Source organism: Typopeltis vanoorti, chromosome 5 (genome assembly GCF_054136105.1).
Source record: "Typopeltis vanoorti isolate ZY-2024b chromosome 5, IOZ_Tvanoo_1.0, whole genome shotgun sequence".
NCBI classification, from domain to species: Eukaryota; Metazoa; Arthropoda; class Arachnida; order Uropygi; family Thelyphonidae; genus Typopeltis; species Typopeltis vanoorti.
In genome coordinates this window covers 3556650-3578422 of record NC_143553.1, presented here as the reverse complement: position 1 = coordinate 3578422, position 21773 = coordinate 3556650, and the positions used below count along the sequence as shown (strand labels likewise).

At 37.7% G+C, this 21773-nt stretch overlaps 1 protein-coding gene across 1 annotated transcript in view; it reads left to right on the top strand.

Annotated features, from left to right (window-relative positions):
• LOC150106192 (uncharacterized) overlaps positions 1-21773 on the top strand; it is a 150792-nt gene that overhangs the window by 117404 nt on the left and 11615 nt on the right. The window contains exons 5-6 of the mRNA XM_090392223.1: positions 15145-15208; positions 18016-18223. Of these exons, the coding sequence (XP_090248349.1) occupies positions 15145-15208; positions 18016-18223 (272 nt within the window). The remainder of the gene's footprint in view (positions 1-15144; positions 15209-18015; positions 18224-21773) is intronic.

Below are 21773 nucleotides of genomic sequence, written 5' to 3'. Positions count from 1 at the left end.
ACAGACTATGCAGAGGCTCATTCTCATAGTCGGTCCCTTAACCGACCTTCACATCGAAATAAGCTGAATTGACGATAATATTGATTAAATCGTGTGATATTTAATATACTTTTAGACACAGATTGAATAACATTAAAATGGAATAGCAAGATAATATTGTTTACTGAAAAAGGGGTGTGGAATATACAATGGGAATAACAAAAAAAAAAAAAAAAAACTTTAACGTAAATTACCTTGCATCAAAACAATATTAGTAACAATATTATAATACAAATTTTCCTTTTAGTTTAAATAATTCAGAGAAGCAGATGCTCTTAACTTTTCCCGAACAATCCGAGGTAAATTACCAGGATGGCTTCAGTTTGGGAGATTTAAGGAGAGTTGTTTTTGTAGTGAAATTAATCCGAGGTGACTTACTCCCCCCCCCCCCTCTTTTTATATTACTTTTAAAGAAAATAATAAGTCTCAATTCATGGCTGCTTTTTGGGACGATTCTGATGGGCCAAAATGAGAATTTAGCAAATCTCTGAGGCTCAAAAAAAAAAAAAAAAAAAAAAAAAAAGAACGAAGGCTGGAGATTTTACTGTAGACATCATCAAAAGGTCCAGAGATAACTTCGACTGTTCAACACAGAAGGGACAAACATATTATTTTGCCGATAACACGATGTGTGAATAGCGTGCATTTGTTGGAATATCACCCCCCCCCCCCACACACACCCCGTTTAGCTTGTTTTGGAAGGTCATTCATCTCGGGAGAAGAATGTTCTTCCACAATTCAAAAGCCTGAAAAGTTAATTCCTGCCTTAAGAATTATTTCTGTGTTTCGAAATATTATAAGAATTTGAACAGAAAACTGTCCTGGCCATTGAAGGATTAGTTTGGTTTAGAGTTATAGCCAAAGCAACCAAGGTCATGAGGCTCAATTCCGTCTACTCTCCAGTCAATCGTTTTTCCCGTTTTCCGGAAACTCGAGATGAAAACGAGGTTCCAGGAGGAAATCCACTGCCGTTCCCATAAGGCCGGCTAACGAACTCTCAGATAGGAGATTCAGTGGAAGATCCTCTTAGGCAGGATTCAGACAAATTGTTGTCCTTGCAGGTCTACACTGTAAGAATTTCTTTGAAATCATTTGAGTAGTTGTGAAATACAGTTATCAGCAGTATTTCTTTTGCATATACTTGAAGAAATAAATCTAATATTGTTTCGAATAATTTTACTTTACTTTCGTTCTTACCTTTCCTCGATGCTTAAATGTTCATACTGGCTTGCAGAACATTTCGTCCCTAAGCCTTCATTCGTTTATCCTCCTTTCCCGTCTTTTCTTGAGGTGCTCCATCAAGCATAAGAAGAAATAAAATAAAATAAAAATTAGTGAGCAGCACAATGAAATCCGAATAGCTAAGGGCAATATTGTGCTCAGCTATTCGGTTATGGTTATTCAGAGAATGGTTATCGAAATAAGTTTCCGAAATTCTTAGCCGACAATAAGCTTACTGGAGAAGTTTTTAGATGGAATTATTACGACTTCATTAATCACAATTTCTGTAGGGAAAAATGTTCACTGACTACAAGAAAACTATCGAACAAGTTAGATTACATTCTATAGGGCATATGTACCTTAAGAATGTTATTGAGCTCTTGCAAGCTTTATTTCTTCTAGGAATTCTTAATTTTGATTAAGTCATTTAAATTAACAAACTGGTACGAAAGAATGTAACGCATATCTGCACACAGATACGTCCTGTATGACAAACTAGTCATTTTTTTTATTGGAAGAAGCTAGAAATTTTTGCCTATCCTAGTAGACAGTGACCGAGAAGGATCTCAATAAATGGCGCTATAAATCTCGTTCTAGAAACAAGGGGTGATGGGAGAAGTGTAGATTTCGTGTTTCTACCACACTAAGCACCCGAACATGGATTTAGTTTTCATGTAGGAAAAAGCTTGCACAGTTATCTGATTATATTTCTTAAACCAAAATAAATACAAGAAATATCGGTCAATGTTGACCGACTTGTTGGCGTATCCATGATCCAATCAACAGGCTGCAGGTTCGAATACCGCTGTTGGCATAGATGCTTGTGAACCTTCAGTGACTTGAAAAAGTTGTTTATGTTTCCGGTTATGTAAAAAAAAAAAAAAAAAAAAAAAAAAAAAAAAAAAAAAAAAAAAAAAAAAACGCATTAATTTAAAGAAAAAAGAAACTCAGTCCACCCACTGCAGTGTAAGTTTACAACTTTTCGTGAGTGGCCATCAACATAAAACAAAAAAAAATGCCTTGAGACAGCACAAAGGAAATTCTAGTTTAATTTGAAGATTGCGATCTGTAAATTTCGACCAACAGCCACTTTTATAATGCCGAGAGCTTTACTTCAAACCGGAAGTTGAGTCCAAGTAGAAACACCGTCTCCGAACCCCCTAGAATGTTATTCGTAACACAAAAATCGTAGCTTTCTTCTTCGCATCGGAAAGAGTAGGTGGCTATTAACATTCTATCCGAGTGTAGCCCTTGATTTGATGGGCAGTTAGCAGCGATAAACATCTCAAATAAGGCTTGACAGTCAGTCCCAGCCTTCACGCTTTCTCTAACGCGTGGTATTCGACATTCCCCGTGCGCGCTCGAAAGCACTTTCCAGGTCCAAGATGGCAAAAGTGACACATCTCTTGCAGCCAGCGGACTGATAAATTGCTGTGTGGCTGCGTTTTAGCAATAAACCGGTTTAAACTTCTAGACGTTGCGAGGGTCGGCCGCTGGCTGGCCACTGACATTATCTCCACATGTAGATATTAGGAGAACAAAAAAGCTGTTACTTGAGCTAAGTTAGATAGAGGACTTGTTACCGCGAGTAACAACATGGTGAATTATCAGTGGGATGACTCCTCGAAATCTTCTATCAGTGTGAAATATCAAATGCCTTCTCTCCTTGCAGTGCGTGTCAGCAGCAGAACTACGGGAAGTGGTGGCAGCAGCAGCACCGACAGCCAGTCTGTGGAAGGAAAGTCCGATCGCAGTAACCGACACAAGCACAAGGGAAATATTCGACATCCTGTCACGGAAGGTAAGTCTGCTTTTTCTAGTAATAACCAAATATTCGCCTTGTTTGATGCTTTTATCAGAGACGCGTTCGGAAATGAACACACTTCATGCTACACCACGAAAATTGTATTCGTGCGACAGCAGCATTTAGTGCAACAAATTAAACATTTTAAGACTTGTAAGTAGCTAAATTGGATACTCTTTTAATACATGTTATTTATGATATTATATGAATTTTACATCGCGTGCTATTAACGTATTTGACCAGTCATAATTTCCTCAGTGCTCCGTATCTTTTGCTGTTAGTTACGAGATGTTTCTACTTCGTTTGGCAACCGCATGTAAGGCGAAGATCTGGTCAGCCTTTAAACTGAAATATTCCATTTGAATTCCATCACTCCAAAATTACGTATTATTGCCGGGGCGCCTGCACAATCCATTGAAATAATGCAATTTTCAAAAAAGTGCTTCTCAAAGCGAGCACTTGATATAAAAATAAATAAATACCAGAGTTTTTCTGTCGTATACAATTTCCTTAAAACCTTTTTGAGATGTATCCGAATTACTTTTTCCTGTTTTATTTTATGTAAAATTACTTTTCCGCATTTATAAACGTATTCTGAATTTCCGGACGGTTTCTGCTCGCTTCATTCTGGAAGCGCTTTTGCTTTTCTCTCGTTTCAAACAACTCGCTGACTTTTTAAGCGTTTCATCTTAACTCTTGGATAACTTTTTTTGTTTTACTTTGTGTATTAATTCTGTTTCATTTATCGGTTTGCATATTGGAATTTAAAAAAAAAAATACGCGAAATATTACTTAATTCTTGATATGCAAATACCAGTGTTGATGCATGCAAAATTGATCTGCCCTTAATATGAAGTTAGCATCTAGGCTTAATCGTATCTTTTTGGTATTTTTCATTTAATTGTACGCACTAAATTGCAAAGCTCTAATTAAAACTAAATATCCAAACATTTCAAGAAATTCAACACTCGCTTTTAAATGAAGATAAAGAAATTAAATTGGGATTATAAAACGAGTTCAAATAAAAATATTGATAAGAAAAGTTGCACACTGTCTGCGGTGAAGTTTATTGAATTGATCAATTGACATACGATTTGTTGCATTTTGGTTCAACTAGATTTCATTAGTTAAGTCGATAACGGTTAGTACTCTTTCACAGCAAAGTGCTGAAAGATTTTTTAATATTTCTGCCTTTTGTGTAAGATTCCTGTGTGTACAAATAATTTAGTGCGCCTTTAAAAAATCGATATTTTACAAGGAATATTAACAGCATAATGAAAAAAAAAAAGAATAGTAACATCATGTCAGTATTCTTTCTTCAAATTGAGACTAAAACGAGATGAGGGTGAACTGAATGTTGTCGTCGTGGAAACTATCTCTCAGTGAGAGGTTAATCTCGGATTTTAGTTGTATATGAAACTGCTCTGTAAGTGGGTGGTTGCGTTATCTCAATGCAAAAACGAAATTCACGCATGTAAACAAAAATAAAGTAGAACTAAACAAGAGAGAAAGGAGAAATTGAGCAGCAGCATTTACACAGAAATAAAAGGATAAACTAGTATTGAATTGTGCAGAATTAGAATTGCAAAGTGTGTGTGAAAGAGAGGTGGAAAACTTAACCAAGCATACATAATACAACAAGACGGACATGCAGCAATGTTTCCTGTTTGGAAACACAAATCAGAAAAAAGAAAGATGGCAAGAACGCAGAATGTGTCGCCAACGAACACGGGCGAATACATTTTTGATCGGCAGAGACGAGGCTAAAAAGAATAAGAGCCCCCCCCCCCCCCGAGCCAAAATGATTACAAAAACACGTTTCCTCACGAAACTAGAGCATGTTTTCAATTTCCGAATCGAGCAAAGTACGTGCGTGGCTCGATCCAGCGAGATAGGCGCTGATCTTAAACTATTTATGCAAGCCAAATACGACAAACAAGTTCTTTGCTCAATCTTAAGCTTGCAGCATATTCAGTCAAAATGAAGCAAAGACAAACAACCTCTAATCTAGTATAGCAAAATTGAGATTCACATAATCCACACGAACATTTCTTTCAACAATCTCGACTTTCCTTCCAGTCAGTCTTATCCAAAAGAAACCAAAATGTGAACAGATGCACTGATGGGCATTCCTTTCCACATGCACGATAGCCAAGAGTGATAAGAACACACCCACGCGTATTTTCCTTAAATTCGACATAACCGCAGTCCTTATTTTTGTATACACCAATATTGGAATATTGATGGGATTCATGAAAGAAACGAAGCCAACTATAGAGTGCTGAGTTCTACTTGCTGGCGAAACTTAAGATTGTATTGAGTAGAAAGTGGAAACATTATCACAGAATCTTTTCTTTAGAGATATGGATTCACATTTCGAAATTCCATTGGCAAAAATCAAACTCAAATTCGAAACTAGTAATAGGAAAAGATTTCTAAGAATAAAAAGTAAATAAATCCTGCGACGTATTTGATTCCCTGAAGGAAGAAAGCAGAACTCATTTAGTCCTAAAGAAACAAGGCTTTAGGGAGAGAGTGAAAGTATAACTGACAACCGCTGTCACCTTGCTGCCCCAAACCCTAACACTCGTATTATTATAGCATATTTTATTGTAAATTTAGTTGATTTTTTTCGGATGTTAGACTAAGATCGACTAACTGTGGAACCTGTAGAAGTCTACAGACAGTTCTTCATCCCTAAATTACTAGGGGAAAAAAAAGCACAAACGGTTAAAAAAAAATCACTTGTAAATGTAGAGAGAAAAATCAAACCTAAGTTGGAATGCAGCTAGCTATATGTCTTGGCATAAAATTAATACAAAGCACATTAAAAGAAATTCCAAACCATAAATCTGTACCATTAAAAATGAAAGATTAGCGATGCAGTCTGACTGGTGAAGTTTAAGATCAATTCTGAAATTTGGGATTACCACTTTGGATGAGTTTCTGAAAAAGCGATAAAAACAGAAATATTAAGGGTGAAAATAGATCCTGCGATCCAGTAAATGAGATCAAACTCTAGGTATGGATGAAACGTTCATAAAGCTCAAGAATTATGGATGCGAACAGCAAAGCATTTTGGAATGCAGTCATTCATCTCTGATGTTATTACCTTCTGAAAAACCCCCAGCGACTGGAAATTGTAAAAAATAATTTCTATACATGCAGAAATATAAATAAATATGCAACTTATGTGCCAATAATCTTGTTAAGCCACACTTGTGGATTATAATTGCATAAAATAGAATAAAATCAACTTACGAAAACGACAAATAGATGCAGTCTACACCATTACAGTTATCGGAACCAATACAGTAAAAAATGCTGCATAATATAGACTTTAAACAAACATTTTGACTCAACAAGCAGAAATAAGTTATTTGAAATATTAAAGCACGGATATATTTCATGAAAAAAAAAAAATGCCTGTTACAATAAAATTTGGAGCAGTTGAGAGAGGAGTCATGTATCATGTCCTCTCCTACTCTTTGTTTAACTCCCGTACCCCCAAGCATGCAGATGGTATATTATTCACACACAACAAGAAAAAATATATAATAGAAAACCTACATGAATCCCGCAAAGACTATGCAATGTAGATAAAGTTTAGTAAAACCTTCGTTTGGGAATAGGCAGAGAACTTAATTTTTGAATAAAATTTAATTAGAACAGGTTCAAAATGTAATTACTTTGTCATTCAAGTTTGTCAACGATGCTCCTCAGAGTCCTTTATGGAGCAGAGACTTGGTTTGCAAACCAAAAAGGAAGAGCAAAGATCAACAGGCTTCGAGTGAAATAAATAAAAACTGTGCAATGGAAACCAGTGAGGACTCCAGGAAAGAATTACTACCATATCAAAGAAAAACAACGGTACAGCGTTACGAAATGCACCGAAAGACCTCGACAAGTTTTCATAAAATGGAAGAGTAGAAGGCTCGGGAAAAAAGAAAATTAATGGATCGACTCCTGCAGAAGTCTAAATACCTTGGCTGCCAAACTGGCTATTGTTCATAATAGCCTTAACTTGACGTATGATGATGATTGAAGAAAAAAAAAAAAAAAAAAAAAAACTCCGCCCGAAACAAATCATCATCCAAAGAGCCTTCAGAAAAATTGAATATATCTTTTCAAAGATGACTCCATTAGCCTTTCTTAGGCTCAGCGATGTTTTTTACGCCTTTGAAGAGCATCAAAATAACTGGAGAATGCATGCAGTGCTCACTTCATAGCCAGAGTATTCTAAAGAAAACTCCCTTCTTACCCACCGATAGATGAATTTAGGCCAAAGTCTTCTCTCCAATTCTGATATTTTTTCCGCTATTCTCTGTAAATAATTGCTTTTTATTAGATTAAAGTGTTAAAACGCACCCTTTGATTGAAGACAACATTTCAGTTTGTGAAATTAGGAAACGTTGTAAAACAGAAGCAGAACCAAGATTTATTCATCGACCAACTCATTCATTAGCAATAGCATAAAAAAAAAGAGAGCTCATATCGGAATCACACTTAAATCCGCACTCCTGTATTTATCTCATTACAAATGCCTTTCATTTACCTTGCATCCGTATAGAGACACTTACTGGAAGAAATGACACGAAATTTGAATGCTTCTTAACAACACGAATATGTCGCTAAACAGCCCCGCTGTTATCTACAGCAGTGGTCTCCAAACTTTTTTGATCGCGTACTCCGAAGACAGAAAAAATAAATAGCGCGTACCCCCAATTGATCGAGAGAGTTTCTTTGGAGGAAATTTTTTTAACCATTTATCCATTTTGTGAGGGTTAATTTGTAAAATTTAAATATAATTCATTTACTATTGATAATATCAAACACTTTTAAAAAGTGTAAGCAATTTTGATAATATGAATTCACTATTTCTAGGGTAAACGTAAAAGTAAGCACGAAAAGGCGTTGGAATTGCACAGAAACAATATATCCTAAAAATCGTTAAACTTACTACCAATAGTCAAATAATTAATACGACTATGGTGTCATCTGTAGATAGCAGGATAACTAAGCAATTTTCCTTCTGTAGTTGGGCTTGTCAACACTAGGATGCTCTACAAACAATGGCAATCATAAGAAGTAAGAGATTTACTCCCTAGTTTTAAAAAACATGACAGCTTAGCCACGGACGATTATGTGTGCAAAGTCGCCCAATGTGCGCTACTCGCAAATTTAAGTTTACAGGATCTTTATGACGTCTTTGTCTATATTAGATAGATGTTTAATTGATGAAAGAAAGTGATATTCTTTACCTTTAATTAATTACTTAATTTTTTTCCTATCAATATAAAACGTTTTTTTAACGTACCCCCACGTATCGACTCGCGTTCCCCCTGGGTTACGCGTACCACACTTTGGAGACCACTGATCTACAGAGCAGGATAAAACCAGACTCCAGTAAATCACGCGTGGATAATGCGGTGGATGCAGGTGAGTGAAGGTGAAAGAGCAGAAAATATGGCGGAGAGACGCCTTAAACATGGCGACGAAGAATGATGACCTCCCATCCAGTTAATAAAAGCAAGTCTAGGGCTGCTTCATGGAACTCCTTCGAAACAGATGTTCCATTTAAAGGACTGCAGGAAACAATCACGTGGTCCTTGATTCTGCGGTCCAAGTAAAGAAATCGACATAGTCGAGGGACGGAATTATTAAAACGATAAGTGACAACCCTAACTGGAAAGCGACAGGATTACCACGATTACACAGAAACACAAAATAGAATATTTTCTCCCATACCAATATACCTTCACTATTGCTCTTCAGTAATTTCTTCCTGCTACACTGCTCTCTCTCTCTCTCACTCACTCACAGAAATAGGTACTGGGATAGCACCGGACTTCAAACACACAAAAGCGCATTTATGAAAGGGCGAGGGTCCTCCGTTCGTTCTGATCACACTTCCCACCTAGCCAGTAAATACTCAACATCACCTTCAAAGTCGGGATGTGCAGGGGCATCTTCCTCCACAGTCCCTTAAAAAAAAAAAAAAAAAAGGAGTGGAGAGCGATTCGTCGCACCCAGGAACAGTGTCGACGTGCTTTACATCAGTATGATCTGCAATGCTAAATGTATCGTTGATATTTGGATTATGCCGGTCTTTACAACATAGGTCATAACACTACGCTTTCACCGTCGTTGAATCACACTTTGAATATTGCCAATCCACTATTCAGAGTGTCGTAGCTCAATAGCTATATTTGCAGTTAAAGTTCCCTTTAACATTTTAACTAACCAATCACAGCGCTCTTAAGCTTCCCTGTCTTCCTCAGCCGAAGATCCGCCCTGGCATTTCTATCGATTGATGTTCCCTACATCAATTTGAGTGAGAATTCTTTCGTGAAAGTCACGAAGGTTTAGCTTTCTGGATATGGCTGCGTATACAATAATCCCTTTCGAAATGTATAAGTCCTTCTCCTCGTGCTTGACATTACATGTATCTAGAGTTAATCGCTTCAGATCCGTACACCTTAATGTAATGTGAATCTCATCCACGAAAGGCTGTAAACCTGTAGTATATTTGCGTTATGTACGAGTCCGGATGGATACGCTGTAAACCGTGACTTTGACACCAAACGCGGTATCTTTCAGAAACCGTTCAGGTTGATGTTAAAGAAGATCGTGGTAGTCTCGTATGCGAGACTACCACGATCTTCTTTAACAGAAATATATGGCATGTTCGTAAATTGTCTATCCCATTACATAACCAAACTTCCGAACATGAAGGTTTGCTCCGTTTTGTATTTTTGCTTCATAAAACTCTTGTCAGCCCGTGCGAAATAAAGCAGCCAATCCCAACTCACGATGGACTGTTCAGGAAAGGGATGGCTCACAGAATTATTGCTGACATTTTATCGTCGTATATACTAGAAATATACATTCGAAATTGTGGGGGGGGGGGGGACAACCCGAGAAAATTGGATGGTCCCAAATATATTTCTTCATCTATTTCTTCTTCTTCATTCGGTAGGCCGTTTCTTAGACATTTCACTGGACCAAGTCTAGAGGATGACATTTTACTTTTGTAATTTCAACGTGGTCAGATGAGTAATACTTTTAATAAAAAAGAGTGTTCTATTTATTCGTGTAATAGAATTATATTATACTTTTTTTGTTTGATCAATCTGCTAATTTGAAAATTCAGGCTGTTCAGATCTATCAGTTCCCGTTCAAACCATCTGGAGTTGATGGGTAACGTTTTGACAAGCTGTGTTACAGAATGAAAAGGAGCGTCCCTACTATTTTATAAGCACGCATGTTGTAGAGGAACTGCAACTTCCAACGCGAAAGTTCCCTTCACCGAAGTTTAGCAATACCGGAATTTTCGGACATTCTTTTCAGGTACAAAAAGGTAATAGGATTAAACAGGATGGATTTATCCTATTACCTTTTTGTACTGGGGGGGGGGGGAGAGTTATGTTGTGATGAACAATGAAGGTTAGCAATGTCCGTTACAGGTCTGTACCAGACGCACTACGTTCTCGAATCACACATGATCAACAACAAGACATATTGGCGCGAAAGTTAACAGAAATTAAAAACGAAGCTTCTCAAGGGATACGCATCCAAACACCCTTTTTGAACTACAAAAAGAAACTATAAGTAAAACAGAGCAAAATACAGCAAATGCGATCGTCTTAAGCGAATTTGCTGATATTGGGACTTGGGATGCTCACTAAATGTAAGATGCAGCTAAGACACTGAAGCCACTGTTTTATGTCTCTCGGTTGTGTGCTTGTTTTTCTGGGCGATTCGCGTGTTTGCTGCTGAAAAATCTGAGTTGCGGGGAGAGGAATATCCTGCCACGATCGTATGGGACTGGCTAGCTTCCGTCGAAAAGCCCTAATAAACATTCTTGCACTGGAAGAGATTCGACCACCCCCTCCTTGAAATTAGATACTTTTCCAAGAGGTATCAGAATAGAAAGATAATATCGTAAATTTTTTTTAGATATAATCCTTTGGCATTAATATGTTTGTGATTCAAGGGGTGGTGAAATTCTGATAAAGGGATAGAAGTCAGGCAACGGAAGATAAGTTAGCTCAGTCCAGAGATGTTTTGAAGCCTTCAGTGTCGCTTAAATTCATATTATTAGTTTTTAAGAGAGTTTCAGCTCAATATTTTTTACACATTTTTGAAAGCGAGGAGGGGATTCCAGAAAACTGTAAAATGCATCTGGGCAACGCTTTGCATCGAACAGTACGCGATCCATCAAAGCAGCATTTTTCAAACTTTTTTGATGCGACTCATAATAAGAAATACATTTTTCATGATGAATCTCATGAATCAACTTTCACGAAATATATGTATATATCGTGTGTGTGTGTGAGAGAGAGAGATTGATCTTATTAGCAATTAAATGCAACACAGAAATAAAAACCTAACAATACTACTTTAACAAAAATTAGGAATATTTTATTTAATGCGACAGCTGTGCTTGTCTGTTCATAAATTCGGCCAAATCAGGAACACCTGAGGACGATTAAGACGATCCATTTTGAGGGCGACTTGATTAAAAGGTTGCAGTTGTTACGAACTTGAAAAATGTCGCACTCGATAACGTTCTTTTCGAAAACAAGCACTGATTATTCGTATTGACACTACATGGAATTGTTTAACAGATGCCGCGAGAGGTGTCTAGTGAAGGCGAACGTCACCAACTCAACCCATCTATTTGGTGCATTAGTAAATGTAAACAACATTTTCGTAAAGATGGCATCCGTTTGTGTTTTATATTTTGATATTGCGCAAGTGTTTACATCTTTGCTAGGATCCGCTCTGATATTTTCCATTCCATTTCGGTAAAAATGCTGGTCGCAACCCATAGTTTGAAAAACGCTGCAATGAAACAAGTCTTATATGTTATTCTCTTCATGATGAATCCGGTTTTCGATGGGATTCTCTCTCTCCTCTGAGCACAGTTCTCCACTGTTCTATGCTTCATATGATTTAATTGCTCCTTGACATCGTTTTTTTACATCATATGCCATCAATTGACGATGAAAGCCGCAACTCAGTGTGTGCCATTCTTGTGAACAGCCTTCCATTCACAGGAACAATTTCCCGTTTTAGGAATCACCATAAATTAAAAAATAATAATCGCACATTTAGCGCACCTCTGATTTATTGAGCAACTGTTCCAAATTTAAGAAGTAATGCTTTCGATTATTTTAATGTTCTGTGTCATCGTACAATTGTTAGTTGCGCTGCTGAAATCGCATCCCAGAAGGCGAGCTGTTTGTCTGACGGAACATCCAAGTCTCGATTTCAGAATAACATTTTTGATCTTCGCGTTCTTGCATCACTCACTGTGATAACTTCCCCAGAATTCAGTCATTGAAGCCTCGTAATTATCTGCGTTAACAGCAGCGATGGGAGACAGTGTCATCAAATGCAGAAGGAAAAAAACTGCAGGATGTGATTTAATAGAAGATATGTAATCGCTAACATTAAGCACAGTTTTCGGGCAGGAATTTATCTAATTGCTTTGGATGAAGCCATTAAGTCACCACCGTTTTATTATTACGGTGTAGAGTTAACAGATGTTTTACTAGCGAATTAAAAATGCCCTCACCCCGAGTCCATTTATTATTATAGCAATTCCGGTGACGAAAGTTTCACGGTGTATAGTAAATCACGACACTTTCAATCAGGTGGGCGGGTGTGAATAGGAAAATAGCAGAAAAAAGTTGTATTTGCCCTATCTTGGGTGATTGTAGTTGATGGGGAAAGGAAGAATTAATAACTTTTCTGAAGCTAGAATAACTTCAGAAAACTCAGTTATTGACTGCACAGATGATCAATTTGTGCTTGCGATGCTTTCTGTCCAGACGTGACGTAACGTTACGTGTGGTGGAAGAATCTTTATCCTCAAAGCTCTTTTCTTTCGTCTTCTCTTCCTTCTCCAGTCGGTTACGAAGCCAATCCACAGTTTTTGTTGGTGGTGATCGTTCCTCTTTCTCATTTGACAAATCTCACATTACACAAACCAGTGGAAATCCTTTCACGACTTAAATTCTGCTCTTCACAGGGATGCCGATAATATGTTAATCTCATTAATAGCAAATCTCAATCTCATCTTATTTCTAGAAAAAGAGAAATGCTTTTCTTCCAGTCTTACTTTTGACAACACCCGGATCTCTGGATAAAATCTTTTTTATCATTCTTTTTTTATTTTTCCTTCTTGAGATTATTCTTACCTTAAATCTCTGTATAATTTCCTTCATTACATAAGCATATCACAAATATTGCGTCTTCAGCATCCAAGAAATTTATTATTATTATTTTTTTTTTTACTCGAGGCTTTACTTTATCTCTGAACAGCTATATGTCACAAATCTGGCCAACTGTTGAATACTGTTCAGATCTGGGATGGTGCTTCTAAGCGCTCCCCTGATATACTCGACGCAACGGAGCTATCAGACTGACTAATAAACCCTCTCTCTAATTCACGCTCACCTCTTTTACACAAACGTTCGCTTTCTGCCGCTTGTATTTTGTACAGATATTTCAATGGTCACTCTTCATCAGAACTGACATCGACACGTCCCCCACCCTCGTGTAAATCTGTTAAAACGTGCTGGCTTTTGAAACTATCCCCCCCCCCACACACACACACGTATTTTCTGAAGAGCACAATACAGGATTTCAAATTCAATCCAATGTTATCGTTTTTCTTTCTCCTCATCCATTGCATTAATTTACCTTGGATGAGCAGAAAGACGTATTCTCCATTAACAAGATCTAAGATGCAAAAAGATGTACAACTTTTGAGGAGAAATTATTTTTTTTACAAAACTTACAAATTGCACACACCCACACACCAGTGAAAAGGAGTTAGTGATTAAAATACTACATTAGGCTTACAGTCTATGCAGTTTTTTCGGTGTTTTTCTGAAAAACCCACTCTCTCCACTCTCAATACAATCTTAGTTACCGAAAGAAAAAAAAAAAAAGCACGCAAGTTTTTGAAGTTTACAAGCGGATCTATGAGAAATGGTGAATACGAAGGAAATAAGTCAAAAACCTTCATCTTGGCATTCGAAATCACGTTAACATGATAAATATACTTCGTGCTTTGTAGGCAAAAAAAAAAAAGTTTTATATTTAAGCAATGTTTGGTTCGAGAAGAATCATGATTACTTATTCCCTTTTTAATTCAACGTAAAATAAAATAAATAAAAAAAAAAACTTTTGAGAGATTAAAAAAGAAAAATTCAACAGCAATCGCATTTGAAAACGAAGCGTTTATTAAGTAGTCAAAGCAACGTTGGGAGTCCGAAAACACTCAAGTCCATATCTCTATTCACGTGTATTTTTATTTCTTAGAGCTTTCGGGTTTTTTTTTTTTTTTTTTTGTCACAAAGTAATCAAGGTTTTCACGTTAAGTCGAGTGTAGTCAAATCAACAGGTAAATAAATTATTCCGTTTCTGTTCGCATATTTCTGCAAAAGCGTTAAAAGGCGCGCGAACAAAGGCAGATGGAGGAACATTTTGCTTCACACTCTACTTGGCCAAATGGTAATTATTTGGAAAAATAACGAGGCACGAAAAAAGAAAGTGGGTTGTTTCATTTATGTAAACAGGTTGTGAATCTGATTGACGAAACAGTGAAGGAAAATAATTGCTTAACAGAATAGTGCGCGTTTGGATGCAGTTATTTGTACACTGCGAAGTTTTGGCCAAGACGGAAATGCCCGATGTGCACAGTTTCACTGTATGAATATCCGAATGCGTGTTGCAGTTGCCTCTCACATAACGTTTCCGTGAATCGTATCCATTTACTCAACACTACTGGAAAAACAATTTTTTTTTTGAGGGGGGGGGGGGGTGAGAGAAGTCAATGCTGTAAACTAGTATATAGTACATTAAAATGTAAGTCATTCTAAATGAAACTACTTCGCTCAGCCGCATTGCTATGCATTGCACATCCTTAATTTATTTTCTTATTATTGCAGGTCGACGAACAAGCAAATTGAGTGCGCCATCCAATGGAACCACGTCCTTCTCCGATTCCAACAACGATTGGGAAAGTTCGGTGTTGCATCGTGAGGTGGAAACGTTACAAAAAGAACTCGGAAAAGCCCGAAGTACCATCGTTGAGCTGAAGGAAAAGGAACAAGCGCTGAAAGATAGGTCAGTGCACTCATTTATTCGTGCGGATTTCAGAGTTCATCTTCATAATAAAGGAGGAGGGCAGTTTCGGCAACTACTTTAAGCGATTTCACTAACCATTTCTTTTACAACGTGTAGGGCGTCTGATATGAGAAATATGGGGGAGGGATGAGAAGATCGGTTGATGCAAGAAGTTAATGAAAGAAGGGACTCTACTCATATGTTATTAAAAGTTGATCCACCACACCGCGCTCTGGTTTTTCCCATTTCGCGAATTTCTCATTCAAACGTTTCCACTGCTTTCGATGACTTTTAAAAGAGAAAATTCCATTTTAAGTCGTGCATTCGCCTAAGAATTCTGGGCTCAATAAAAACCTTTAATGGCCCATCTAAAGCTTTATATTTATATTGAAGGAGGGGTCTTAGTCCCGTCATTACAAATTTAGGTTCCGACTGTCATTTCGCTGTTCGTGAGGAGAAGCGAGAATTATATTTTGCAACGCGGTAATTTTTTCCTCCTCAGCGCGCGATGACTTCGCCCTCGAAATTAAAGTTTGCTTAAATGCAAACAAATGCACTGCGGTTGTGGTTTAAACACATTAGCGTAAACTTAACTAATGTTGTCTGGTACTTTTTTTCTTCAAATATTTTTCACTAAAATTCATTAGAGCATGAAGATGATATCAGCGATCAGCAATTTTTTTATATTTGCACTTCAGCACCATTCGTTTTTCAGTTCTACACCGATGTTTACGCAGTGAAAGTTTTTTTTCCTTAAAAAAAGTTTTTTAAGTTTGTAATTTAATACTCCCGTAGCCCAATTACACAGCGACATTAGGGCAGAAAATGATTTGCACTTTCAAGGTGTTTTGAATTTTCCACGCACAAACAGCGTTGAAAGTTCGTGAAGGTTCGCCGAATCGAGGTAGGCAATGCAAAATTATATCCACCAAATGATGCGCAAACGTGTTTTCTGATCATTAAAGAACCCCCAGGTTCTTCTGGAATTTTTTAATCTGAGATTTCTGGCTTATTTGGCTGCATATCGCTTGAGTGCTACATCGGCTTCCTCGGATTAGTGTAATCTGAAGTTTATCGTTAAACTTGGAGTTAGTTTTTGGGTACGTTGGTGAAAGGTTACACTATACGATAAGCTTAAATAAATATACGATAGCATTGTAACATTTCGTGAGTGGGAATGCACATAAAGACTGGCTAAGTGTTAAATAATGCGGTTTTATACTACTTTATAAACCAAACGCAGAACTTTTTCAAAACACCTTCAGCCTCTAATTAGAAGGGGAGAGAGACTCATAGTGGGCGATGGAAATCATTAACATTTTTAAGAATAAAATTCAAGCCCACGGTGGGATTGAGCGGCGGCGCTATTCATTCTGCCACGTAGGCCAGCGACATGTTGAGGATAAAATTGGATATATTATTAAAGATAATTTCCTTTAATTTTGATTCAAATTTTCCTAAAATGTTTGTTCATCTGAGAAACATTTAAAGAAAAACTCATCTCATCTTCCTTTTACCTTGCGGTGTCGAGGGTTTATTAATAATCGGACCTTAAGCCGTTCCCAGGGATAAGGTGGTCAGCCCTATGCCCCAGTTTATCCTATGTCTGTAGTGTTGCGTTCTCAAGGCCGGTTTGCCTGCTTTGCGGGATGAAAAACCCCAGGATAAACTTAGGGGAAAAACCCTGCTGTCCACGCCCAAGATCGGCTAACTTGGCTATGGCTGAGGAAGATCCTTCAGCTCCTCACATCACCGACGGGAATCGAACCAGGACACTCCTTCCCCAGGCATATGGTTGCGAAGCGGCGCGTAACCACCAGGCTAACCGCGCCGACCTAAAGAAAAACTAGCTTTAATTAAAAAATACTCTTCTTTGCTGGAATCATTTACGTTCTGCTACTCATAAACAGCAACTCTCGACCAGACGAGAAATTCTCAGTCCTCCTTCCAGTTTATAGGAAAGATTGTTTTCTTAAGCAGTTATAGTGGATATATAATACTAGATTCACTTTATGGACTCAAATCCGAATCGTAATCAATTATCTAAATATTACCAGAATCGAATTACAAAAATTTAACCAACAGCTGAATAGACAGCCGCTTTGGGCAGTAATTCGACCGACCCGTCTTTTAATAAAGCGTTTATCCACGATCATTTCGCTGACGAATTAAGCATGTTTGGCGGTGCATCTACAAGTACGGACGAGTCACTGTAAAGCTCACCGAAATGATTTTTACAAAAAAAAAAAAACAAAAAAAGTAATCGCGTAGGCGAAGAGGCTCTTTTACTTACGTAAGCCAGGTTTCGATTCTCATTGCAGCGTCGAGTATAATCTTTATAAGAGGATTTGAGATGAATTCGAATTAGCCAATGTCATACGGAACTGATGGGGGACGTTCAGGGTTTCGGTTTCTCTCATTGCCCCCTCCCTCATCCCAAGATAGACTTTCACCATATTGATTGATATGGCTAAGGCATAATCTAAACAACGTCACAAATAAAACTTTTTTTTTTTAAGTCAAAATGCCAAGCAAGAAAGAAATAAGGAGAAAGAACACATTACATTTTTTTTCTTGGTAACATCATACCCTCGACTTTGGTAATGTCTTCATTAAAGTGATAATAATTTAATCAGTTTAAAACAACATTAAGTCGCCGATAAATATGAACTTTAAAGCATCGAAAGAAATCCCTGATTACTCTGGTGACATCATGCCCACGCTGCTACCATCAACGTATAATGCACTCTTTTTTTTTTTCCTCTTGATAAAGTGAAGATGCTATTTTTTTTTTTTTTTTTTTTCAGACTTGCAGAACAAGCACAACGAATGCTTGAAAGGGGAGTTCGGTTTGAGAACATAACACTCGGGGAAAAGCGTCCTACAGCACTAGTCCGTCGCTATGGTAACCTTTATGCTCAGGCGCGAGTAGACACTTTGGATGCGCTTGACGGTCTTCCCCAGTTAAAAGATGCCGACGAGTTGAAGTCGAAACTGCTGTTTTCAGTTGTTGTGGTAAGTTGATCTTCGATCCATAACTTTACCTTTCACTTGTAATTACTTGTACTTCATTAATACGTGCAAAAATATTTACTTTCCCGCGAGCATATCTTAAAAGCCTTTCGACGGTTTGTTTGGGTGAATTTCAAGAATCGCATTTTAAGGTGTAAATCTTATCTTCTAAACATTGCACTGCAGTCAAACCTTGTGCACGTTAGTGCACGTGTCCACTGAACATTAGTGTGTCACTACTGTGAAGTAGTAATATTTATTAACTTAAAGGAGTAGATTTTTGTACTGCTTCGTAAATGCTTGATATTGTTAGGGGTAACCAGTTAAAATGATAGTCCGTCCACATACCTCCAAAGTGCAACTTGAAAGAAAATATTTTCTACATGCATTATTAATCCATAGTTAACTTCACTTCCAGTGACCGAAATCTAGCTATCCGCACAATAACTCGTGTGCACGTACATTTGTTATTTTTTTATTTATCACCTCCAACACAAGAGAGGCCACAAAGTCTATTCAGCTGCAGATGCCACTTCTGCTGGACAGTGCCCCTGGAAATATCTGTGAGACAGCGGCTGAAAGGGGGGGGTCGTTAATTAATTGTTCTCTTCTGAACAGAATCAAGAATTTTATAGAGGTTTCAGTGGCACATGGCCCCCTGAAATGTGAGAGCAGTATTCCAGGGAGGGGGTTTGAATAGCGTTAGTAGCAGGATGAAAAATAAACGTCTTGAGAGGGGAAAAAATCCGGTACTAGTCAATCTGAGAAGAGAGCGTTGTTTGGTTGTGCATTGTAAAAAGCAGGGAGAAGAAAACTAAGGCTGTTTTTGCAGTGAAAAGGACAAACTTTTGTTTAGGAGCATTACAGGTTACTATGACGTTATCGCTCCATTGAATGGTGTGAATATCAGTGTTTAGGGCACTTATTCTTGATCTTAGATCTCAAGAAATTTGAGCACTACAATCCTTGTCGTGCGAGTAAGATAAGTGGATGATGCTATCATCAGCGATGCTTTCAACAGGCTCTAAGATCATTGAGAACAAGTCGTTTATGCACAAGAGGATGAGTGAAATCGCACAGCCCTCAGGAGAACACCTGTGTTAAAAAGAAAATCTGAAGAGAGAGAACACCTTCCAACATTTCACGTCGTGAACGACCTGAAAGATAACTGATAATCCTATTACAAAGGAGAAAGGCAAACTTAAGATGGCAGTTGGCGAAAAAACCCTCGATGCAAAATTCTATAAAATGCCAAGTGCCACAACATAGCTTTCTCCATAACTTTCCATGGTATATGTCCATAGGTGGTTGATGCGGGCAAGAAGATCTGCTGTTGATTTTGACCGGAATCCATATTGGTAGTCATTGAATAGATGACAAATCCCCAGATGCTGAAGATGTCTTATTTTCTTAATTACTTTAGACGGCACCTAGGTGAGAGTAGTAGGTCCATTTCTTTTATTTATTATTTGGAACCGTCTATATATGGACTTGCCTTCCACATGGAGGGACGGATGCTTGCTGTGTGTGTGTCTGTATATATATAGAGCGTAGAAATGATAAAGGATAAGTGTTAGTTCAGTAGCACATCTCTTGATCATAATTCGGTGGACAATGTCATGACTAGAAGGCTTTTTGGAATGTAGATGGATCAAGTCTTTTTATTAGAAGCTTCAGGGTGCAGGTAATGTCCTAAGCAAAGATGGAGGCGATTTACCTTCAACTGTGCCGCAATTGGACGAGAAGAACGGGATCAATTTATCTTTAGGTGATGCTACAATACTGCTACTGAGGGGGGGGGGGAAGAGATGGACATAAAATTATGCCCAAAAGCTTCGGCAAACGACCAAAAATCTTCACTGCAAGGCAGCGAGTTTTCTACATTTAGCTCTTTAATAATTCACGGAAAACCATGGCTTTTATGTAGGGAGAGAATTTTGAACAGAGTGGGGAATGAAACCCCTCATTCCAACAGGAATAATTTCTGCAATCATAAGTATCTGGAGAATAGAAACAGTAAACTGACTATAGAAAGTAGAAATAAGTCTCGGAGGCCTTCCCATTTGTCGTTATAGTGCCAAAGGATTCGAGGCTGCAAATGATCGAAGATGGTCGTTCTAATTGAGATGAAACTCAATTTAATCTCGGAGTGTTCGATGAACGGAGAAGATTTTTCGGTATTCTAGATTGTAGATGAACAATTTGGTTACAGCAACTATCTCGCCATCTGTTCTAGCTTCTTTATATTTACAGTAGTGACATGATGTGAATTTATTTTCGTGGTGCTAAAGAGAAAAAGAGCAGCGGAACAGACGTAACATGCTGCCCCGCTGTGAGAACATGCAGTTCTCACTATTGCAGAATTATGCACCAGCTGATCAGGAAGCCACCCAATCGCGTTATCACCACAAGCTTTGGTCCCAAATGGTATTAGGCAGCTACCCTCGAAAATGGTACAGGTTGTAGATGTCTGCAGTATATTTGATGGGCAGTGCGAGTGATATACCCATGAAGGGTATCACTTACAACCAACTTAGAAACCAAGCCACAGAAGCCGAAATACCTAATTTGAGGACCAGACATAGCATCTACCACTCGAGTCTCCAGTAAGGTAGTAGGTGGAGTTTCACGAAGCAATGAAGATCATCTGTCACCTAGTAAGCATTTCTTTCAACTACGATGGTGCCCTTTGATAGAGAAAGTGCTTGCTGATTTATTAGATTTACTGTGGATCTTCACACATCTGTAGTTATTTATATACACACACAAGAGGCACTTAGTGAAGTAAATTTGTTAATCAACTTGTGTGTGTGATCGTTCTGAATGATATTTTAATATCATTCAGAACGATCTTGAATATCCTTGAATATCCAACAGATTAGAATCGAAAAACCAAAAGAAATTTGCGAGTTTGCAGACAAATCTTGTGAAATTTCTTGCCACAAACTAATCAGAGACTTTATTGAAAATCCACTCAGTGAATTATTAGTCTGATTTGTTCATGCCAACCGTCAAATATTTCAAGAAACTGTGTGAACCTTTTGGGGAAAAAAAAACTTCAGCTACAGAAGTAGCTTGGAACACAAGGAATAGGATGTTAAATTAACAGCCAGAATGTGGAAAAGATTTAACATTAAAAGTATAGTATCAGCCGTAATGTTCAGTTGAAACAATAATAAATAATTACTTTGTGTTGGAAACAAAGACTTAACATAATAAGGATAAATAATATAGAAAACCATTCGAGCCACAGAGATAAACTTTGCCCTGTGTGTCACAAAGTAAGATAAAATCATGTTAACATCATGTCCACCAGCATGCAAAAACATGTCCATGAGTCATCTGCATAAATGTTACATTGTTGAAAAAACAGTCAGGTTAAACAGTATTATAAGGAATAACAATCGAGTCGAGTGCCTTTTCAGTTACTCCAATCGTTCATCCAGTGCAGCTATCATATTGTGTTGTGGTATTTTGTGTCTGGTAAAGTAAAATAAGGTGAGCTACAAGTCTATGAAATTTTCTTTCTTCAGGAAAATAGCATGAGGCAAAA